This window comes from Oncorhynchus mykiss, chromosome 26 (genome assembly GCF_057628025.1).
Source record: "Oncorhynchus mykiss isolate SJ-2025 chromosome 26, ASM5762802v1, whole genome shotgun sequence".
NCBI lineage: Eukaryota > Metazoa > Chordata > Actinopteri > Salmoniformes > Salmonidae > Oncorhynchus > Oncorhynchus mykiss.
In genome coordinates this window covers 36,076,306-36,100,822 of record NC_143047.1, presented here as the reverse complement: position 1 = coordinate 36,100,822, position 24,517 = coordinate 36,076,306, and the positions used below count along the sequence as shown (strand labels likewise).

Genomic DNA, 24,517 nt, shown 5'->3' with positions numbered 1-24,517 from the left:
CACACACCATAATAACTACCCTGTACTACACACACCATAATAACTACCCTGAACTACACATACCATAATAACTACCCTGTACTACACACACCATAATAACTACCCTGATCTACACACACCATAATAACTACCCTGATCTACACATACCATAATAACTACCCTGTACTACACACACCATAATAACTACCCTGTACTACACACACCATAATAACTACCCTGAACTACACACACCATAATAACTACCCTGAAGTACACACAGCATCTTATGTCATTGACAGTAGAGTCAGATCGGATGGATCCAAACCAACATGAGCATATGAGTTAAAGTCAAAAGAATTGGACAAATTGCATGATCTTTTTCTTGGCATTTCATGCATTCTAAGCTCAGTGGGCCTGGCAGGTTTTTTTCTCTACCCAGGCCTGCGTGGGATATTATTATCTGGAAAATGAGGTCACGATTGTTTAAATGTTATATCCATTTGTGGAGGGATAGAAGTGGGTCAGGATAGCTGACACCTACAGCCGTATATAAGGACGAAGGCTGACTTAAGTTGTGTGTGTGTGTGCACATACATGCACGTATGTGCCAGGACGTACACACACACACACACACACACACACACACACACACACGCACGCACGCACGCACGCACGCACACACACACAATATCAAAGAGACACTATGCAGGCCCTCCTTTTGTTAATTTAATTGTTCATTTTTACTCAGTAGGTCAAATGCAAGGTAAGACAAACTGTGTGTGTGTGTGTGCGCACGCGCGTGTTTGTGTGTGTGTCTGTCTGTATGTGGGGGTCTGTGTGTGTGTGTGCCCATGTGATCTCTCTGTGTTAGTGTCAGTAGGCTACTTGAGGGGAGAAGACACAGGACAAACTGGGCCCTAATAGTTTTCTTCCCTGGATAGCTCTCTCTGTCTGTGGCCAGGTCACTGGAAGTATCTGTCACGCCTGCTCCCCCCCCCCCCCCCACCCCCCCCCCCCCCCCCCCGGCGCCTGAGGGTACTAGGCTGCCCTGTATCATGCACTCCTATCATCCATTATGTACATCTGCCTTCCCTCGTCATGCACATCAGCGATATTGGACTCACCTGGACTCACTCATCACCTGTTATTACCTCCCCTATATTTGTCAGTTCCCCAGCTCTGTTCCCCGCTTCTGCATGGCTCGAGAGGTTTCCATGCCCTAGCTGGCTCGAGAGGTTTCCATGCCCTAGCTGGCTCGAGAGGTTTCCATGCCCTAGCTGACTCGAGAGGTTTCCATGCCCTAGCTGACTCGAGAGGTTTCCATGCCCTAGCTGGCTCGAGAGGTTTCCATGCCCTAGCTGGCTCGAGAGGTTTCCATGCCCTAGCTGGCTCGAGAGGTTTCCATGCCCTAGCTGGCTCGAGAGGTTTCCATGCCCTAGCTGGCTCGAGAGGTTTCCATGCCCTAGCTGACTCGAGAGGTTTCCATGCCCTAGCTGACTCGAGAGGTTTCCATGCCCTAGCTGACTCGAGAGGTTTCCATGCCCTAGCTGACTCGAGAGGTTCCCATGCCCTAGCTGACTCGAGAGGTTTCCATGCCCTAGCTGACTCGAGAGGTTTCCATGACCTAGCTGACTCGAGAGGTTCCCATGCCCTAGCTGGCAAGAGAGGTTTCCATGCCCTAGCTGGCTCGAGAGGTTTCCATGCCCTAGCTGGCTCGAGAGGTTTCCATGCCCTAGCTGGCTCAAGAGGTTTCCACACCCTAGCTGGCTCAAGAGGTTTCCATGCCCTAGCTGGCTTGAGAGGTTTCCATGCCCTAGCTGGCTCGAGAGGTTTCCATGCCCTAGCTGGCTCGAGAGGTTTCCATGCCCTAGCTGGCTCGAGAGGTTTCCATGCCCTAGCTGACTTGAGAGGTTCCCTTGCCCCGGCTGGCTCGGATGGCGCCCATCCCACGTCGGGCCTCAGCTGGATCGTTAGTTCTTGTTCGCCCAGCCAGTCCAGGAGTTTGTTTTGTTTGTTTTGTTGGTGACGTCGGGGTGGATTCCGCCGCCGGCGGAGTCGGGGGTGCCTCCCCGTACCTGCTTCGTCTCTCCAGCATCATTCCATGTGACAGTATCCCTCTACCTAGCCTTGTAGCCTTGTTCGTCATAATGATCGGACCATGGCGCAGCGTGGTATGTGTACATTCTCTTTTTTAATGAATGAACAAAAACAGCAAACAACCAAACGAAACGTGAAGCTGTACAAACTAGTGCTGACAGGCAACTAAACATAGACAAGATCCCACAACACAAATTAGGAAAATGGCTACCTAAATATGATCCCCAATCAGAGACAACGATAAACAGCTGTCTCTGATTGGGAACCATATCAGGCCAACATAGACATACAAAAACCCCTAGACATACAGAGATATCTAAGCTCAGGGCCTGACAGTGTGTGTCTGTCAGTCTGTCTGTTTATAGGATCCTATACAGTACAAGACACAGTACATCAGTATCCGGGAGCGAACAGCAGCATTACAACTACCATCACCAGGCAACAACTTCATACACTGTAATTGGCTCTAGATATTTTGCTGGTCAGGCCATGTGGTTTGAAAAAACACGATTGATGTACCACCCTTTAAGTGAGGGGAAATATGAAATGGTTTTCTGCTGTGTTGCAGCAGCATTGTTTACTCTGAGTCTTAGCTTGGAGCTAGTGCCTGGTGGATGTCTTTCCTGTGTTACAGCAGCATTGTTTACCCTGAGTCTTAGCTTGGAGCTAGTGCCTGGTGGATGTCTTTCCTGTGTTACAGCAGCATTGTTTACTCTGAGTCTTAGCTTGGAGCTAGTGCCTGGTGGATGTCTTTCCTGTGTTGCAGCAGCATTGGTTACTCTGAGGCTCAGCTTGGAGCTAGTGCCTGGTGGATGTCTTTCCTGTGTTGCAGCAGCATTGTTTACCCTGAAGGTTAGCTTGGAGCTAGTGCCTGGTGGATGTCTTTCCTGTGTTGCAGCAGCATTGTTTACCCTGAAGGTTAGCTTGGAGCTAGTGCCTGGTGGATGTCTTTCCTGTGTTGCAGCAGCATTGTTTACCCTGAGGCTCAGCTTGGAGCTAGTGCCTGGTGGATGTCTTTCCTGTGTTGCAGCAGCATTGTTTACTCTGAGGCTCAGCTTGGAGCTAGTGCCTGGTGGATGTCTTTCCTGTGTTGCAGCAGCATTGTTTACACTGAGTCTGCGCTTGGAGCTAGTGCCTGGTGGATGTCTTTCCTGTGTTGCAGCAGCATTGTTTACCCTGAGGCTCAGCTTGGAGCTAGTGCCTGGTGGATGTCTTTCCTGTGTTGCAGCAGCATTGTTTACCCTGAAGGTTAGCTTGGAGCTAGTGCCTGGTGGATGTCTTTCCTGTGTTGCAGCAGCATTGTTTACTCTGAGGCTCAGCTTGGAGCTAGTGCCTGGTGGATGTATTTCCTGTGTTGCAGCAGCATTGTTTACTCTGAGGCTCAGCTTGGAGCTAGTGCCTGGTGGATGTCTTTCCTGTGTTGCAGCAGCATTGTTTACTCTGAGGCTCAGCTTGGAGCTAGTGCCTGGTGGATGTCTTTCCTGTGTTGCAGCAGCATTGTTTACCCTGAGGCTCAGCTTGGAGCTAGTGCCTGGTGGATGTCTTTCCTGTGTTGCAGCAGCATTGTTTACTCTGAGGCTCAGCTTGGAGCTAGTACCTGGTGGATGTCTTTCCTGTGTTGCAGCAGCATTGTTTACCCTGAGTCTTAGCTTGGAGCTAGTGCCTGGTGGATGTCTTTCCTGTGTTGCAGCAGCATTGTTTACACTGAGTCTGCGCTTGGAGCTAGTGCCTGGTGGATGTCTTTCCTGTGTTGCAGCAGCATTGTTTACCCTGAGGCTCAGCTTGGAGCTAGTGCCTGGTGGATGTCTTTCCTGTGTTGCAGCAGCATTGTTTACCCTGAAGGTTAGCTTGGAGCTAGTGCCTGGTGGATGTCTTTCCTGTGTTGCAGCAGCATTGTTTACTCTGAGGCTCAGCTTGGAGCTAGTGCCTGGTGGATGTATTTCCTGTGTTGCAGCAGCATTGTTTACTCTGAGGCTCAGCTTGGAGCTAGTGCCTGGTGGATGTCTTTCCTGTGTTGCAGCAGCATTGTTTACTCTGAGGCTCAGCTTGGAGCTAGTGCCTGGTGGATGTCTTTCCTGTGTTGCAGCAGCATTGTTTACCCTGAGGCTCAGCTTGGAGCTAGTGCCTGGTGGATGTCTTTCCTGTGTTGCAGCAGCATTGTTTACTCTGAGGCTCAGCTTGGAGCTAGTACCTGGTGGATGTCTTTCCTGTGTTGCAGCAGCATTGTTTACCCTGAGTCTTAGCTTGGAGCTAGTGCCTGGTGGATGTCTTTCCTGTGTTGCAGCAGCATTGTTTACACTGAGTCTGCGCTTGGAGCTAGTGCCTGGTGGATGTCTTTGCTATATTAGCCTGCTGTGGCTACAGTATGTTGTAACACACTTAGCACAGTGTTCTATTTTACCCTGAAATACCAGCCGTTATTCACTTAACCCTGCATCACACTGGAAGCTCTGAGGCTGGCCGCATGCAGGCACTGCTTTCAGATTGTATCGTGTTGTGAATGTGGCCAAGTGAACAGCCACATGCCTGTTTAAGGCTAAGTCTGTCTTTCTTTCTCTTTCTTTCTCTCCCTCACTCTCTCTCTCTCTCTCTCTCTCTCTCTCTCTCTCTCTCTCTCTCTCTCTCTCTCTCTCTCTCTCTCTCTCTCTCTCTCTCTCTCTCTCTCTCTCTCTCTCTCTCTCTCTCTCTCTCTCTCTCTCTCTCTCTCTCTCTCTCTTTCTCCACTTCCCCTCTCTCTCTCTTTCTCTTTATCCCTCTCTACTTCACTGTGTACATAACCGTGATTGCTGAATGGACAATTAGTCATCGGCGTCTCTTTTTTTAAAATATTTTTTTACCTTCGGCTTATTCTGACCGAGAAGAAGACAGCATTATCCCTCCAACGCTAGTTGCCATGGAAATGGCTGATAGGTTCTGTAATTGCTGCCGCTGGGCTTTTGGAATACCTTTAAGACACTGTGTGTGGCTCTGGATTGCTTGTTAATGCCATGTCAACTCATTTTACAAGCCCTGCCAGGCGCAGCTTTACAATACAACCATGGATCCTTAGTAAAGCCTTACAAAACCTTGAAGCAGGCCACTTCTACTTCTCCCACAATGATTAATGTTGTAGGGAGTTTGTGTCTGTCTGTACCTGTCAGAGAGGATGAAAGAGTGAGTTTTATGTTCCTCTTTCTTTATTTCTTTCTTTCTTTCTCTCTCTCTTCTCCCCCCCTCTCTCTCTTCTCTCCCCTCTCTCTCTCTCTTCTCTCCCCCCTCTCTCTTCTCTCCCCCTCTCTCTCTTCTCCCCCCTCTCTCTCTCTTCTCTCCCCTCTCTCTCTCTTCACCCCCCCTCTCTCTTCTCCCCCCTCTCTCTCTCTCCTCCCCCCTCTCTCTCTTCTCTTCCCCTCTCTCTCAGCACTCCTCTCTGCTTCCTTCTCTCCCCCCTCTCTCTCTTCTCTCCCCCTCTCTCTCTTCTATCCCCCTCTCTCTCAGCACTCCTCTCTGCTTCCTTCTCTCCCCCTCTTCTCCCCCTTCTCTCTCTCTTCTCTCCCCCTCTCTCAGCACTCCTCTCTGCTTCCTTCTCTCCCCCCTCTCTCTTCCAGCCCCCTCTCTCTCTCTTCTCCCCACTCTCTCTCTTCTCTCCCCCTCTCTCTCAGCACTCCTCTCTGCTTCCTTCTCTCCCCCCTCTCTCTCTTCTCTCCCCCTCTCTCTCTCTTCTCTCCCCCTCTCTCTCATCACTCCTCTCTGCTTCCTTCTCTCCCCCTCTCTCTCTTCTCTCCCCCTCTCTCGCTCTTCTCTCCCCCTCTCTCTCAGCACTCCTCTCTGCTTCCTTCTCTCCCCCCCTCTCTTCTCTCCCCCTCTCTCTCAGCACTCCTCTCTGCTTCCTTCTCCCCCTTCTCTCTCTCTTCTACCCCCCCTCTCTCTCTTCTCTCCCCCCCTCTCTCTCTTCTCCCCCCCTCTCTCTCTTCTCTCCCCTCTCTCTCTCTTCTCTCCCCCCCTCTCTCTTCTCTCCCCCTCTCTCTCTTCTCCCCCCTCTCTCTCTCTTCTCCCCCCTCTCTCTCTCTTCTCCCCCCCTCTCTCTTCTCCCCCCTCTCTCTCTTCTCTCCCCCTCCCTCTCTCTTCTCCCCCCTCTCTCTCTCTTCTCTCCCCTCTCTCTCTTCTACCCCCCTCTCTCTCTTCTCTCCCCCTCTCTCTCTCTTCTCCCCCCTCTCTCTTCTCTTCCCCTCTCTCTCAGCACTCCTCTCTGCTTCCTTCTCCCCCCCTTCTCTCTCTCTTCTACCCCCCTCTCTCTCTTCTCCCCCTCTCTCTCTCTTCTCCCCCCCTCTCTCTCTTCTCTCACCCCTCTCTCTCTTCTCCCCCCCTCTCTCTTCTCTCAACACTCCTCCATGCTTCCTCTCCCTAGCCCTGAGGAGGTGTGTGCTGAGATGTAAATTGGAGAGTTTGCGCTGACTCTTCTTCTCTCAGTCTGTTCTCTGGGAATGCCCTTACTTGCTATTTGGCACATTTGGCAATGCACCCTACACAAGGAGCTGTTATGCACAGGGCTGGTTCTTGTCATTCTGCCACCCTAGGTGGAAAAATACGTATTTTCCAAAATTAAATGTTATGAATGCCTATCTATGTGGAAAGCCTACCATTTGTAAAACACCAAAAAAGACATGGGGTCTGGACCAAAAGAGTTCGGCTCATGCTTACTGGGGTGTAGCCTACCATGTCGGCAGCAGTGGAATCCTGTGACTAATCAATTTGGTGATTTAAGCTCTGAATATCAGCTACCCAACTTTATCAGGAGTTATCGTGAGCCTTTTTGCAGTGTGTTTACACAGCGGGAAATGTAGAAGTATTGTATTTTTTGCTGTGATACATACTTGAAACCACTGATCATGCCAACAAGGTGAAACTTCTGTACAACAGTTGTGACTGTCCATTCCATAATGTCCATTTAACTTTGACCTGTCCTGTTCTCAGGGTATGTTGTTTGTTACCATGACAGCACATTTTTTATTTGATTGGGTGCCATTTAGGTTGGGCTATTTGATCGGAGAAACCTGCATGATGTAAAAAGTGTCTCATTACATTGTCATCCATTTTATCCCCAGCCTGTAGGCTACAGAAAAGGCCACATATTCTTTCTACCACATCCTATATCTGCTACATGATTTATGTTAGATGATTTTTATGACGGAACGTTGGTGGAGAGCCGCAGTGATGTGTCTCTCCAACAGCACCCTGGAGAGGCGCGCTGGGAATGGACAAGATAAATATTTTGCTCCCCTGCCTTTGACAAAGTGGGCATTGTTTATCACAGGGCGGCATCAGTGCTCAACTAAAAAGCCCATTTGCCACTGGTTGAGAGAAATTGTCATTGGTTTTGGGCAGAATTAGAGTGGATTCAGAAAGTATTCAGACCTCTTGACTTGACTTGACTTGACTTTCCACATTTTGTTACATTTCAGCCTTATTCTAAAATAGATTAAAATCCATTTTAAATGTTCCCTCATCAATCTACACACAATACCCCTTAATGACAAAGCAAAAAATGTTTTTTTGAAATGTTGCAAATATATTAAAAATAAAAAACAGAAATACCTTATTTACATAAGTATTCAGACCCTTTGCTATGAGACTCAGGTGCATCCTATTTCCATTGATCATTCTTGAGATGTTTCTACAACTTGATTGGAGTCCACCTGTGGTAAATTACATTTATTGGACAAGATTTGGAAAGGCAGACACGTGTCTATATAAGGTCCCACAGATAACAGTGCATGTCAGAGTATAAACAAAGCCATAAGGCCGAAGGAATTGTCCGAAGAACTCTGAGACAGGATTGTGTCGAGGCAAATATCTGGGGAATAGAACCAAAACATTTCTGCAGCATTAAAGGTCCCCAAGAACACAGTGGCCTCCATCATTCTTAAATGGAAGAAGTTTGGAACCACCAAGACTCTTCCTAGAGCTGGCCCACTCGGCCAACTGAGCAATCGGGGGAGAAGGGCCTTGGTCAGGGAATTGACCAAGGAGGTGGAGGTGGTCACTCCGACAGAGCTCCAGAGTTCCTCTGTGGAGATGGGAGAACCTTCAAGAATGACAAACATCTCTGCAGCACTCCATCAATCAGGCCTTTATGGTTGAGTGGGCACATGGAAGCCACTCCTCAGAAAAAGGCACATGACAGCCTGCTTGGAGTTTGCCAAAAGGCACCTAAAGGACTCTTAAGACCATGACAAACAAGATTCTCTGGTCTGATGAAACCAAGATTGAACTCTTTGGCCTGAATGCCAAGCATCACGTCTGGAGGAAACCTGGCAATGTTTTTCAGCAGCAGGGACTGGGAGACTAGTCAGGATCGAGGGAAAGATGAACGGAGCAAAGTACAGAGGGATCCTTGATGAAAACCTGCTCCAGACCGCTCAGGGCCTCAGACTGGGGTGAAGGTTCACCTTCCAATAGGACAACGACCCTAAACACATAAACGACCCTAAACGCATGACAATGCAGGAGTGGCTTCCGGACGAGTCTCTGAATGTCCTTGAGTGGCCCAGCCAGAGCCCGGACTTGAACCTAATCGAACATCTCTGGAGAGACCTGAAAAAGCTGTGCAATGACGCTCCCCATCCAACCTGACAGAGCTTGAGAGGATCTGCAGAGAAGAATGTGAGAAATTCCTCAAATACAGGTGTGCCAAGCTTGTAGCGTCATACCCAAGGACTCAAGGCTGTAAAGGTTCTTCAACAAAGTACAGGGTCTGAATACTAATGTAAATGTGATATTTCAGTTTTTTTTATTTATACATTTGCAAAAATGTAAAACAGTTATTGCTTTGTCATTATGGGGTATTGTGTGTAGATTGATGAGGGGGGAAAAAGGATTTAATACATTTTAGAATAAGGCTGTAACGTAACAAAATGTGGATAAAAATCAAGGGGTCTGAATACTTTCTGAATGCACTGTATGTGAGGTTTTATGTGTTGTTGGAGGTGCGTGTTGGTCAGTTCAGTTCAGAAAAGGCTGCCCTCGTCAATCTGCCGCCACAAGCAGCCGACCAATAATGCTTATTGAGCGGGTCGGCCGTGTTAATACATCGAGCCGTGTTAATACGTTGAGCGGGTCGGCCGTCTTAATACGTTGAGCGGGCCGGCCGTGTTAATACGCTGAGCGGGCCGGCCGTGTTAATACTCTTAGCGGGTCGGCCGTGTTAATACGCTGAGCAGGTCGGCCGTGTTAATACGTTGAGCGGGCCGGCCGTGTTAATTCGCTGAGCGGGTCGGCCGTGTTAATACGTTGAGCGGGCCGGCCGTGTTAATACGTTGAGCCGTGTTAATACGTTGAGCTGGTCGGCCGTGTTAATACGCTGAGCGGGCCGGCCGTGTTAATACGTTGAGCGGGCCGGCCGTGTTAATACGTTGAGCGGGTCGGCCGTGTTAATACGTTGAGCGGGCCGGTCGTGTTAATACGCTGAGCGGGTCGGCCGTGTTAATACGTTGAGCGGGTCGGCCGTGTTAATACTCTGAGCGGGTCGGCCGTGTTAACCTCTCTGATCTCCCAAACCCGGATCCGGTATCGTGACTACAGCCTTAAGCTCATTACCATAACGCAACGTTAACTATTCATGAAAATCGCAAATGAAATGAAATAAATATGCCATCTCTCAAGCTTAGCCTTTTGTAAACAACACTGTCATCTCAGATTTTCAAAATATGCTTCTCAACCATAGGAAAACAATAATCTGTGTAAAAGTAGCTAGCTAGCGTAGCATTTAGCGTTAGCATTAGCGTTAGCATCCAGCACGCAACATTTCAACAAAAACATAAAAGCCTTCAAATAAAATCATTTACCTTTGAAGAACTTCTGATGTTTTCAATGAGGATACTCTCAGTTAGATAGCAGATGCTCATTTTTTCCAAAAAGATTCTTTGTGTATTAGAAATAGCTCCGTTTTATACATCACATTTGGCTACCAAAAAAAAACGAAAATTCAGTCCTCAAAACGCGAACTTTTTTCCAAATTAACTCCATAATATCGACTGAAAACATGGCAAACGTTGTTTAGAATCAATCATCAAGGTGTTTTTCACATATCTCTTCATTGATATATCGTTCTTGGACGCATGGTTTCTCCCCTATATCAAATGGAAAAGTACAAGCAGCTGGCAATTGCGCACCGAATTCCACGCAGGACACCAGGCGGACACTTGGAAAATGTAGTCTCTTATGGTCAATCTTCCAATGATATGCCTACAAATACGTCACAATGCTGCTAAGACCTTTGGGGAACAACAGAAAGTGTAGGCTCATTCCTTGCGCAATCACAGCCATATAAGGAGACAATGGAAAACAGAGCTTCAGAAATTCTGCTAATTTCCTGGTTGACACATCATCTTGGTTTCGCCTGTAGAATGAGTTCTGGGGCACTTACAGACAATATCTTTGCAGATTCTGAAACTTCAGAGTGTTTTCTTTCAAAAACATCTTTTCGTGACAAAATATCGCGCTTAAAACGGGAACGTTTTTTATCCAAAAATGAAATAGCGCCCCTAGAGATCTAAAAGGTTAATACGCTGAGCCGGGTTAATACGTTGAGCGGGTCGGCCGTGTTAATACGTTGAGCCATGTTAATACGTTGAGCGGGTCGGCCGTGTTAATACGTTGAGCAGGTCGGCCGTGTTAATACGTTGAGCAGGTCGGCCGTGTTAATACGTTGAGCGGGCCGGCCGTGTTAATAAGTTGAGCGGGTCCGCCATGGTAATACGTTGAGCCGTGTTAATACGTTGAGCTGGTCGGCCGTGTTAATACGCTGAGCGGGCCGGCCGTGTTAATACGTTGAGCGGGCCGGCCGTGTTAATACGTTGAGCGGGTCAGCCATGGTAATACGTTGAGCGGGCCGGCCGTGTTAATACGTTGAGCGGGCCGGCCGTGTTAATACGTTGAGCGGGTCAGCCATGGTAATACGTTGAGCCGTGTTAATACGTTGAGCAGGTCGGCCGTGTTAATACGTTGAGCGGGTCGGCTGTGTTAATACGTTGAGCGGGTCGGCCGTGTTAATACGTTGAGCGGGTCGGCCGTGTTAATACGTTGAGCGGGTCGGCCGTGTTAATACGTTGAGCGGGTCGGCTGTGTTAATACGTTGAGTGGGTCGGCCGTGTTAATGCGTTGAGCGGGTCGGCCGTGTTAATACGTTGAGCCGTGTTAATACGTTGAGCCGTGTTAATACGTTGAGCCGTGTTAATACGTTGAGCGGATCGGCCGTGTTAATACGTTGAGCGGGCCGGCCGTGTTAATACGTTGAGCGGGTCGGCCGTGTTAATACGTTGAGCCGTGTTAATACGTTGAGCCGTGTTAATACGTTGAGCTGTGTTAATACGTTGAGCGGGCCGGCCGTGTTAATACGTTGAGCCGTGTTAATACGTTGAGCAGGTCGGCCGTGTTAATACGTTGAGCCGTGTTAATACGTTGAGCCGTGTTAATACGTTGAGCCGTGTTAATACGTTGAGCCGTGTTAATACGCTGAGCCGTGTTAATACGTTGAGCCGTGTTAATATGTTGAGCCGTGTTAATACGCTGAGCCGTGTTAATACGTTGAGCCGTGTTAATACGTTGAGCCGTGTTAATACGCTGAGCCGTGTTAATACGTTGAGCCGTGTTAATACGTTGAGCCGTGTTAATACGCTGAGCCGTGTTAATACGTTGAGCCGTGTTAATACGCTGAGCCGTGTTAATACGTTGAGCCGTGTTAATACGTTGAGCCGTGTTAATACGTTGAGCCGTGTTAATACGTTGAGCCGTGTTAATACGCTGAGCCGTGTTAATACGTTGAGCCGTGTTAATACGTTGAGCCGTGTTAATACGTTGAGCCGTGTTAATACGTTGAGCCGTGTTAATACGTTGAGCAGGTCGGCCGTGTTAATACGTTGAGCCGTGTTAACCTGTTGGATCTCTAGGGGCGCTATTTCATTTTTGGATAAAAAACGTTCCCGTTTTAAGCGCGATATTTTGTCACGAAAAGATGCTCGACTATGCATATTCTGCCAGTTTTTGAAAGAAAACACTCTGAAGTTTCAGAATCTACAAAGATATTGTCTGTAAGTGCCCCAGAACTCATTCTACAGGCGAAACCAAGATGAAACGTCAAACAGGAAATGAGCAGAATTTCTGAAGCTCTGTTTTCTAATGTCTCCTTATATGGCTGTGAATGCGACAGGAATAAGCTTAGACCTTCTGCCGTTTCCCCAAGATGTCGGCAGCATTGTGACGCATTTGTAGGCATATCATTGGAAGATTGACCATAAGAGACTACATTTTCCAAGTGTCCGCCTGGTGTCCTGCGTCGAAATTGGTGCGCAAAGCCAGCTGCAAGTATTTTTCCATTTGATTGAGAGGAGAAACCATGCTTCCACGAACGATATATCATCGAAGAGATATGTGAAAAACACCTTGAGGATTGATTCTAAACCACGTTTGCCATGTTTTCAGTTGATATTATGGAGTTAATTTGGAAAAAAGTTCGTGTTTTGAGGACCGAATTTTCGGGTTTTTTTTGTAGCCAAATGTGATGTACAAAACGGAGCTATTTCTAATACACAAAGAATCTTTTTGGAAAAAACTGAGCATTTGCTATCTAACTGAGTCTCCTCATTGAAAACATCCGAAGTTCTTCAAAGGTAAATTATTTTATTTTAAGGATTTTATGTTTTTGTTGAAATGTTGCGTGCTGGATGCTAACGCTAATGCTAACGCTAAATGCTACGCTAGCTAGCTACTTTTACACAAATGATTGTTTTCCTATGGTTGAGAAGCATATTTTGAAAATCTGAGATGACAGTGTTGTTTACAAAAGGCTAAGCTTGAGAGATGGCATATTTATTTCATTTCATTTGCGATTTTCATGAATAGTTAACGTTGCGTTATGGTAATGAGCTTGAGTCTGTATTCACGATACCGGATCCGGGATGGGGAGATCAGAGAGGTTAATACGTTGAGCCGTGTTAATACGCTGAGCCGTGTTAATACGTTGAGCTGTGTTAATACGTTGAGCCGTGTTAATATGTTGAGCCGTGTTAATACATTGAGCCGTGTTAATACGTTGAGCCGTGTTAATACGTTGAGCCGTGTTAATACGTTGAGCCGTGTTAATACATTGAGCCGTGTTAATACGCTGAGCCGTGTTAATACGTTGAGCCGTGTTAATACGTTGAGCAGGTCGGCCGTGTTAATACGTTGAGCCGCGTTAATACGTTGAGCCGTGTTAATACGTTGAGCCGTGTTAATACGTTGAGCCGTGTTAATACGTTGAGCCGTGTTAATACGTTGAGCCGTGTTAATATGTTGAGCCGTGTTAATACGCTGAGCCGTGTTAATATGTTGAGCCGTGTTAATACATTGAGCCGTGTTAATACGCTGAGCCGTGTTAATACGTTGAGCCGTGTTAATACGTTGAGCGGGTCGGCCGTGTTAATATGTTGAGCGGGCCAGCCGTGTTAATACGTTGAGCCGTGTTAATATGTTGTAGTTTATTAGTTTCACCGGACTACGTTAGTGGAGGCTTTGTGTTCGATGATAAGGTATTTGTTCTTATAAGACCCTGCATGGTGTTGGCCAGGGGCTGGGTTTTGGTTGGGGTGGAGGTTGGGGGTATAGAGGTGGGGCTTGAGGCAGCTCTGGTCGGGGGGAAAGGGGAGGTGGCATGTTGCAAACAACTATCTGGGGTCTCGTGAGAGAAAACCAAGAGACATGTTAAAAGTTGATCTACCCTAAAAACGAATGTTAACGGCTGCTCTGTTGTTCTTTTGCTCTCTCTCTCTCTCTCTCTCTCTCTCTCTCTCTCTCTCTCTCTCTCTCTCTCTCTCTCTCTCTCTCTCTCTCTCTCTCTCTCTCTCTCTCTTTCTCTCTCTCTCTCTCTCTCTCTCTCTCTCTCTCTCTCTCTCTCTGTCTCTCTCGGTCTCTCTCTCTCTCTCTCTCTCTCTCTCTCTCTCTCTCGGTCTCTCTCTCTCTCTCTCTCTCTCTCTCTCTCCCTCTCTCTCTCGGTCTCTCTCGGTCTCTCTCTCTCTCTCTCGGTCTCTCTTGGTCTCTCTCTCTCTCTCGGTCTCTCTCTCTCTTGGTCTCTCTTTCTCTCTCTCTTTCTCTCTCTCTCGGTCTCTCTCTCTGTCTCTCTTCAGACTGGACTGGTCTATACAGGAGAGGACAGTCTCTTCATCCAGCCGGTCAGCAGTTCTTCCGACTCCTTTTCCGGGCTGCAGCACAGGGTGGTCCGACACCGCCGCTCAGCCAAGACCAGCCCTCCTTCTGCCCCTCCCCCTGGATCCACAGCTGCAGACAAGCAGCCCAAGGACTGCGGCACCATTCCAGGTGAGTGACAGAAATGTTGAATGGTGGATGGTGGATATTGGATACCATTGGACCGCCACTGCCACTTTCGATTGATTTGGTAGATTTTGGAAGGGAAAGGGAAGGGGATTGGCGTGAGAGAGCGGATCCTCCGTGTCTGTGAAGTGTGGCTGTACTTTGTCATTGTTTTAGTAGGAAGGAGATAAGTAGTCCATCAGACGCTTTGAAGGAAGGAGATAAGTAGTCCATCAGGCGCTTTGAAGGAAGGAGATAAGTAGTCCATCAGAAGCTTTGAAGGAAGGGGAGAAGTAGTCCATCAGAAGCTTTGAAAGAAGGAGAGAAGTAGTCCATCAGAAGCTTTGAAGGAAGGGGAGAAGTCGTCCATCAGAAGCTTTGAAGGAAGGAGAGTAGTAGTCCATCAGAAGCTTTGAAGGAAGGAGAGTAGTAGTCCATCAGAAGCTTTGAAGGAAGGAGAGTAGTAGTCCATCAGAAGCTCTGAAGAAGGAGAGTGGTAGTCCATCAGAAGCTTTGAAGGAAGGAGAGTAGTAGTCCATCAGAAGCTTTGAAGGAAGGAGAGTAGTAGTCCATCAGAAGCTCTGAAGAAGGAGAGTAGTAGTCCATCAGAAGCTCTGAAGGAAGGGGAGAAGTCGTCCATCAGAAGCTTTGAAGAAGGAGAGAAGTAGTCCATCAGAAGCTCTGAAGGAAGGGGAGAAGTCGTCCATCAGAAGCTTTGAAGAAGGAGAGAAGTAGTCCATCCATGCAGACTGTGTGATGGTCAATTGACTGAGTTGAATTGACGTGACCCCCTTGAAACGCCTCAGATCATTAAAACCTTTTCCAAATTGAACGCCATCCCCTTAAGAGGCATTAGAAGAAGATCCATCAAACCCATTTGGTGTGTCATCATAGTGGTCTCTGACTTGTGGTCAGACTCGCTCAGGTGGAACAAACTTAAACTTGCACCTTTTTTCAATGCTGAATTGAATGTCATTGAGAAAACAGCAAGGTGCCATAATACATTTTTTTGCAAACATCCTTTTTGAATTTTAAAGTATTCCAAGAAGTTGTCATCTAGTTTTTCAAAAGTATCTGTAATCTGATTACAATATTTTTTGCGGGTGACGTAACTGACTACAGTTACAGTGTTTTTGTAATCAAATTACATGTAACTGACATGTAATCGGTTACTGCCCATCCCTTGACGCCATCTTCTTCCCCATGTCTTTGTGGTACAGTAGTTTAGTATTCAGGAGTCGTCCTGGTGTAGGTTTCAAAAATCATGGGGTTCTGAGCAATATTTATAGCTCTCTTCACATTCTTTGATGTTTATTTAGCTTCAATCTGTTGGAAGGAGAGGCGTTTCAGGGCTGGCAGCTGGGCCTTGTTTTAATGTGCATTTCTACTCTGTAAACTCCTGTTGGGGCCTGCTCTGTCTATCTGTCTCTGTCTGTCTGTCTGTCTGTCCCTCTCTGTCTGTCTCTTTGATTTTTTCTCTTGCTTTATCGATCTGTCAGCCCTTTCTTTCTTTCTCTCTCTCTCTCTCTCTCTCTCTCTCTCTCTCTCTCTCTCCCCCTCTCTCTCTCTCTGAATTCACTTTCGATATAAGGGGCTTTATTGGCATGGGAAATATATGTTTACATTTCCAAAGCAAGTGAAATAGATATTAAACAAAAGTGAAATAAACAATAAAACATTAAGAGTAAACATTACACTCACAAAAGTTTGGCTCCCAGACCATCGACTGGCCTTCAGAGCTACAGTGCAAAACATTACATTCTTGAATGTATAGTGTATTTTGGTCCCAACGTCTCGTGAGTTTAAAATATTTAAAGGAATGTCAAATGAATGTGTGCATAAAGTGTATACAAAAAATATATGTATTATTTAGATTTTTTTTATTTGTTGTGTTCTTGGAAGCTGCATTGTTGATTCTGTAGTTCTTCTGTGTGCTGCATTTTGGGTGTTGTAGTTCTTTTTTTGATGCATTTTTTAAAAGTGTGTGAATGTCATGAAGTCTATTTTGCATAATACACGTTCAACTACTACTGCTATTAGATTGTAGATAGTACATTTTGTTTTCTTTTTCCTTCTGTGTGGAAACAGCAACTGCTCTCCACGTTTTGGGTGATGTTGCTATCACATTGCTTCAGAGACAATTTAAACCTTCCCACAGTTTTTCTCGCTACAATGTCTCACTCAATTTGGCATGGCGGTCTGCTATACAAATGGATGGAACTTGGAGTTGGGGGAAAAACAAACGACATAAAAAAAATCCATGTACGCAAACAACAAGTGTGAGGTAAAAATGGGCAAAAAATAAACACATTTCTAGGCCGTAGGGTGAGACAGGGATGCAGCTTAAGCCCCGCCTTCTTCAACATAGATATCAACTGGCGAGGGCAGTCGAAGTCAAATGTCTACTGTTTGCTGATGATCTGGTGCTTCTGTCCCCAACTAAGGAGGGCCTACAGCAGCACCTAGATCTTCTGCACAGATTCTGCCAGACCTGGGCCCTGACAGTAAATCTCAGTAAGACCAAAATAATGGTGTTCCAAAAAAGGTCCAGTCACCAGGGCCACAAATACAAATTTCATGTAGACACCGTCGCCCTAGAGCTAACAAAAAACGATACATACATCGGCCTAAACATCAGCGCCACAGGTAACACAAATCTGTGAACGAGCTGAGAGACAAGGCAAGAAGAGCCTTCTATGCCATCAAACGGAAAATCAAATTCGACATACCAATTAGGATCTGGCTAAAAATACTTGAATCAATCAAAGCCCATTGCCCTTTATGGTTGTGAGGTCTGGGGTCTGCTCACCAACCAAGAATTCACCAAATTGAGACTCTGCATGCAGAATTCTGTAAAAATATCCCCTGTGTACAACGTAAAACACCAAATATTGCATGCAGAGCAGAATTAGACCGATACTGCTAATTATCAACATCATGGAAAGGAGCCGTTAAATTCTACAACCAACTAAAGGAAGCGATTCCCAAACCTTCCACAACAAAGCCATTACCTACAGAGAGATGAACCTGGAGAAGAGTCCCCTAAGCAAGCTGGTCCTGGGGCTCTGTTCACAAACACACCCCACAGAGCCCCAGGACAGCAACACAATTAGACCCAACCAAATCATGAGATTACAAAAATATAATTACTTGACACATTGGAAAGAATTAACAAAAAAACTGAGCAAACAAGAATGCTATTTGGCCCTAAACAGAGAGTACACAGTGGCAGAATACCTGACGACTGTGACTGACCCAAAATAAATGAAAGCTTTGACTATGTACAGACTCAGACCTGGCTCTCAAGAGATGACAGGCTATGTGCACACTTCACACATGAGGTGGAAACTGAGGTGCCAAATATTAGAGACCATATTAGAGACACATATTTCCCTCAGATTACACAGACCCAGAAATAATTTGAAAACACACCAAATTTTGATAAACTCCCATATCTGTTGGGTGAAATACCACGGTGTGCCATCACAGCAGCAAGATGTATGACCTGTTGCCACAAGAAAAGGGCAACCAGTGAAGAACAAACACCATTGTAAATTTGCACATCGCTACAACACTTTATATAGACATAATATGACATTTGAAATGTCTTTATTCTTTTAGAATTTGTGTGAGTGTAATAGTTAATGTTCACTTTTTATTGTTATCTATTTCACTTGCTTTGGCAATGTAAACATATGTTTCCCATGCCAATAAAGCCCCTTGAATTGAATTGAGAGAGCGCTAGAGCGAGCGCTGGAAGAGAGAGAGAGAGCGAGAGAGAGATAGAGCTAGAGCTGGAAGAGAGAGAGAGAACGAGAGAGAGATAGAGCTAGAGCTGGAAGAGAGAGAGAGAGAGCGAGAGCTGGAAGAGAGAGAGTGAGAGAGAGCTAGAGCTGGAAGAGAGAGAGAAAGAGAGAGAGTGAGAGAGAGCTAGAGCTGGAAGAGAGAGAGAGAGCGAGAGCTGGAAGAGAGAGAGTGAGAGAGAGCTAGAGCTGGAAGAGAGAGAGAAAGAGAGAGAGAGAGAGAGAGATGGAAGAGAGAGAGAGCTGGAAGAGAGAGAGAGAAATCCTGAGTAACATATCTGCTCAAAATAGTATTTTCTGAGTTTGGGTGTTAGCACGATTGTGTGTGTGGGTGTGTGTGTGTATTAGTCCCCCAGCAATACTATATTGAGTGTGTGTGTGTGTTAGCCTTCCAGCCATACTGTATTGAGAGAGTGTGTGTGTTAGTCCCCCAGCCATACTGTATTGAGAGAGTATATTTGTTAGTCCCCCAGCCATACTGTATTGAGAGAGTGTGTGTGTTAGTCCCCCAGCCATACTGTATTGAGAGAGTGTGTGTGTTAGCCTCTCAGCCATACTGTATTGAGAGAGTGTGTGTGTTAGTCCCCCGGCCATACTGTATTGAGAGAGTATATGTGTTAGTCCCCCAGCCATACTGTATTGAGAGAGTGTGTGTTAGTCCTCCATCCATACTGTATTGAGAGAGTGTGTGTGTTAGTCCCTCAGCCATACTGGATTGAGAGAGTGTGTGTGTTAGTCCCCCAGCCATACTGTATTGAGAGAGAGTGTGTGTTAGTCCCCCAGCCATACTGTATTGAGAGAGAGTGTGTGTTAGTCCCCCAGCCATACTGTATTGAGAGAGTGTGTGAGCTCACAGCACCCAGGAATGGACAGTAACACAGGTGCTTTAGCAATCCAGTGTGTGTGTGTGTGTGTGTGTGTGTGTGTGTGTGTGTGTGTGTGTGTGTGTGTGTGTGTGTGTGTGTGTGTGTGTGTGTGTGTGTGTGTGTGTGTGTGTGTGTGTGTGTGTGTGTGTGTGTGTGTTTGTGCACCTGGTGTCTTGGGGCGAGAGGGACGGAGAGAGGTGCCAGATTTGGAAATTCCTTCCTCTGCACTCTCGTCTGCCTGAATGTCCCTGGATCTGAGATGGAGTCTGCCAGCTCCTCCTCTCCTCTCCTCTCCTCTCCTCTCCTCTCCTCTCCTCTCCTCTCCTCTCCTCTCCTCTCCTCTCCTCTCCTCTCCTCTCCTCTCCTCTCTATCCTTCTGTCTACTCTCTTCTCTCCTACCCTCTCACTCCTTACATCTCCTTCCCCCTCTCCTTCACGCTCCTATACTCTTTCTCTCTTCCCTCTCTTTCCATTCTCTTTTGTTTTCCTTCATGTCCCCACCCTTCTGTGCTTGGTCTTCCCTCCTTACCCATACCTTTCCTTCTCCTCTCTTCCCCTGTTTCCTCTCCTCCCCTCTTCCTTCTGTTCCTCATCTCCTTCTATCTTTCTATATGGGCGGGCCACTCCAAAGGCTCAGTGAGAGGGGAGCGCTGACGGTTTCCCCCAAACCACAGAGTCCCTCCCTGGAGAGAGATACAGAGACAGACCTTATATCCATTAAACTAACTCCACTCCACACCACCTCCTGAACACTGCACACGCACACACGCACGCGCGCACGCACACACACACGCACACACATGCACAACACAACACAACACCTCCTGAATACTGCACACACAGAAACACACACACCACCATCTTCCTCCTCCCTTCCCCCTGACTCACTGAAGTGTTCTTCGTACAGCAGCAGTCCAGTCTGGCCAGTTGAAACTGTGTTATTTCTGATTGCATAAGAGCTGCTGAGGGAGGGAGAAGGACGTGTGTGTGAGCACATGTGTTTGTGTGTGTGTGTGCGTGTGCGTGTGTGTGTGTGGGTGTGTGTGTGTGTGTGTGTATGTGTGTATGTGTGTGTGTGATGTTTTATGTGGATAGGGGGGTGTGATTATTTATGTGGATAGGGGGGTGTGATTATTTATGTGGATAGGGGGGTGTGATTATTTATGTGGATAGGGGGGTGTGATTATTTATGTGGATGGGGGTGTGATTATTTATGTGGATAGGGGGGTGTGATTATTTATGTGGATAGGGGGGGTGATTATTTATGTGGATAGGGGTGTGATTATTTATGTGGATGGGGGGTGTGATTATTTATGTGGATAGGGGGGTGTGATTATTTATGTGGATATGGGGGGTGATTATTTATGTGGATAGGGGTGTGATTATTTATGTGGATGGGGGGTGTGATTATTTATGTGGATAGGGGGGGTGTTTATTTATGTGGATAGCGGGGGTGATTATTTATGTGGATGGGGGGGTGATTATTTATGTGGATAGGGGGGGTGATTATTTATGTGGATAGGGGGGGTGATTATTTATGTGGATAGGGGGGTGTGATTATTTATGTGGATGGGGGGGTGATTATTTATGTGGATAGGGGGGGTGATTATTTATGTGGATAGGGGGGGGTGGTTGTTAGTGTGGATAGGGGGGGTGTGATTATTTATGTGGATAGGGGGTGTGATTATTTATGTGGATAGGGGGGGGTGATTATTTATGTGGATAGGGGGGGTGATTATATATGTGGATAGGGGGTGTGATTATTTATGTGGATGGGGGGGGGGTGATTATTTATGTGGATGGGGGGGTGATTATTTATGTGGATAGGGGGGGTGATTATTTATGTGGATAGGGGGGGGATGATTATTTATGTGGATAGGGGGGGGGTGATTATTTATGTGGATAGGGGGGGTTATTATTTATGTGGATAGGGGGGGGATGATTATTTATGTGGATGGGGGGGGGTGATTATTTATGTGGATAGGGGGGGTGATTATTTATGTGGATAGGGGGGGTGATTATTTATGTGGATAGGGGGGTGTGATTATTTATGTGGATAGGGGGGGTGATTATTTATGTGGATAGGGGGTGTGATTATTTATGTGGATAGGGGGGGTGGTTGTTAGTGTGGATAGGGGGGGTGTGATTATTTATGTGGATAGGGGGTGTGATTATTTATGTGGATAGGGGGGGGTGATTATTTATGTGGATAGGGGGGGTGATTATATATGTGGATAGGGGGTGTGATTATTTATGTGGATGGGGGGGGGTGATTATTTATGTGGATGGGGGGGTGATTATTTATGTGGATAGGGGGGGTGATTATTTATGTGGATAGGGGGGGGTGATTATTTATGTGGATAGGGGGGGTGATTATTTATGTGGATAGGGGGGGTTATTATTTATGTGGATAGGGGGGGATGATTATTTATGTGGATAGGGGGGGGGTGATTATTTATGTGGATAGGGGGGGGTGATTATTTATGTGGATAGAGGGGGTGATTATTTATGTGGATAGGGGGGTGTGATTATTTATGTGGATAGGGGGGGTGATTATTTATGTGGATAGGGGGTGTGATTATTTATGTGGATGGGGGGGGGGGTGGTTGTTAGTGTGGATAGGGGGGGTGATTATTTATGTAGATAGGGGGTGTGATTATTTATGTGGATAGGGGGGGTGATTATTTATGTGGATAGGGGGGGATGATTATTTATGTGGATAGGGGGGTGTGATTATTTATGTGGATGGGGGGGTGATTATTTATGTGGATAGGGGGGGTGATTATTTATGTGGAGAGGAGGGGGGTGATTATTTATGTTGATAGGGGGGGTGGTTGTTAGTGTGGATAGGGGGGTGTGTGATTATTTATGTGGATGGGGGGGGAATTATTTATGTGGATAGGGGGGGGTGATTATTTATGTGGATGGGGGGGTGATTATTTATGTGGATAGGGGGGGGTGGTTGTTAGTGTGGATAGGGGGGGTGTGATTATTTATGTGGATAGGGGGTGTGATTATTTATGTGGATAGGGGGGGTGATTATTTATGTGGATAGGGGGGGTGATTATATATGTGGATAGGGGGTGTGATTATTTATGTGGATGGGGGGGGTGATTATTTATGTGGATGGGGGGGTGATTATTTATGTGGATAGGGGGGGTGATTATTTATGTGGATAGGGGGGGGTGATTATTTATGTGGATAGGGGGGGTGATTATTTATGTGGATAGGGGGGGTTATTATTTATGTGGATAGGGGGGGATGATTATTTATGTGGATAGGGGGGGGGTGATTATTTATGTGGATAGGGGGGGGTGATTATTTATGTGGATAGGGGGGGTGATTATTTATGTGGATAGGGGGTGTGATTATTTATGTGGATAGGGGGGGTGATTATTTATGTGGATGGGGGGGTGATTATTTATGTGGATAGGGGGGGTGGTTGTTAGTGTGGATAGGGGGGGTGTGATTATTTATGTGGATAGGGGGGGTGGTTGTTAGTGTGGATAGGGGGGGTGTGATTATTTATGTGGATAGGGGGGTGTGATTATTTATGTGGATAGGGGGGGTGATTATTTATGTGGATAGGGGGGGTGATTATTTATGTGGATAGGTGGGTGATTATTTATGTGGATAGGGGGGGTGGTTGTTAGTGTGGATAGGGGGGGTGTGATTATTTATGTGGATAGGGGGGTGTGATTATTTATGTGGATAGGGGGGGGTGATTATTTATGTGGATAGGGGGGGTGGTTGTTAGTGTGGATAGGGGGGGTGTGATTATTTATGTGGATAGGGGGGTGTGATTATTTATGTGGATAGGGGGGGGTGATTATTTATGTGGATAGGGGGGGTGGTTGTTAATGTGGATAGGGGGGGTGTGATTATTTATGTGGATAGGGGGGTGATTATTTATGTGGATAGGGGTGTGATTATTTATGTGGATAGGGGGGTGGCTGTTAGTGAATCAGACAACCAGAAAAGAGACCCAGCAACGTTAGTTTGTTTTATTTTCCGTCCCCTGCCTGGTTTTTTACATCCATTTACACAGCTTTTCTTCACATGGAATGTGGAAATGTTAAGATAACAAGAGGAGGAGAGTTGGGTTTCAGGTGGATGTGCTGAGCTGGTCACTGGTCCAATGTATAGGGTGCATCCCAAATGGCACTCTGTTCACTGTATAGAGCATTACTGTTGATCAGGGCCCATAGGGCTATATAGGGAATAGGGTGTAATTTGGAATACAGACCTACACTCTTAGAAAAGAGGGTTCCAAAAGGGTTCTTCTGCTGTCCCCATATGAGAACACTTTTTGGTTCCAGGTAAAACCCTTTTTGGTTTCAGGTAAAAACCATTTTTGGTTCTAGGTAGAACCATTTTGGATTCTGTGGCAAGGGTTCTACATGGAACCCACAATGGTTCTACTTGGAACCAAAAGGGTTCTACCTGGAACCAACAAGGGTTATTCAAAGTTTTCTCCTATGGGGACGGCCGTAGAACCCCTTTATGTTCTAGATAGCACCTTTTTTTCTAAGAGCGTAGAGAGCTGCCGGCTCACAGAGAAAACAGTGCGGAAATGAAAACCTGTCATTTCTCCCAGGCCGGAGTTTCATTGGCACTGTGGCAGCTGATGGGAGGTCAGTTAGACGTCACCTGATGGGAGGTCAGTTAGACGTCACCTGATGGGAGGTCAGTTAGACATCAGCTGATGGGAGGTCAGTTAGACGTCACCTGATGGGAGGTCAGTTAGACATCACCTGATGGGAGGTCAGTTAGACATCACCTGATGGGAGGTCAGTTAGACATCAGCTGATGGGAGGTCAGTTAGACATCAGCTGATGGGAGGTCAGTTAGAAATCACCTGATGGGAGGTCAGTTAGACATCACCTGATGGGAGGTCAGTTAGACATCACCTGATGGGAGGTCAGTTAGACATAAGCTGATGGGGGGTCAGTCAGACATCAGCTGATGGGGGTCAGTCAGACATCAGCTGATGGGGGTCAGTCAGACATCAGCTGATGGGGGGTCAGTTAGACATCAGGTGATGGGGGGTCAGTCAGACATCAGCTGATGGGGATCAGTCAGACATCAGCTCAAACTAGACGTTGCCCCTAACTACAGATTTAGGATCAGATTACCCTTCCCCCAATCCTAATCTTAACCATTAGGGGGATTAAATTATATATGATCTGAGTCCTGGGGTTAGGGGCAACTCTTACCTTCCACTAGGTATCCTGACAGAGGTATGGCCTGTGGCTTTAGGAAATGGCTTTGGGGTTGTCCCTAAGTACAGATCTAGGATCATATTCCCCAATCCTAACCTTAACCATTAGTGGGGAAAATGCAAAACTGACCCAACTTCAGCCTACATACACCAGGGAAATCCATGGAAAGCTTGTTGTAGTTGTAAAGACCAAAACGATGACACTGAACATTCCTTTTTCTGGAGCTCGG

At 46.6% G+C, this 24,517-nt stretch overlaps 1 protein-coding gene across 4 annotated transcripts in view; it reads left to right on the top strand.

Annotated features, from left to right (window-relative positions):
- The window catches only part of LOC110506903 (A disintegrin and metalloproteinase with thrombospondin motifs 17), a 188,897-nt gene that overhangs the window by 2,403 nt on the left and 161,977 nt on the right, over positions 1–24,517 (top strand). For all 4 annotated transcript variants that reach the window (XM_090222882.1, XM_090222880.1, XM_090222881.1 and 1 more), the window contains exon 3: positions 14,214–14,403. In XM_090222882.1, coding sequence (XP_090079008.1) covers positions 14,214–14,403 — 190 coding nt within the window. The remainder of the gene's footprint in view (positions 1–14,213; positions 14,404–24,517) is intronic.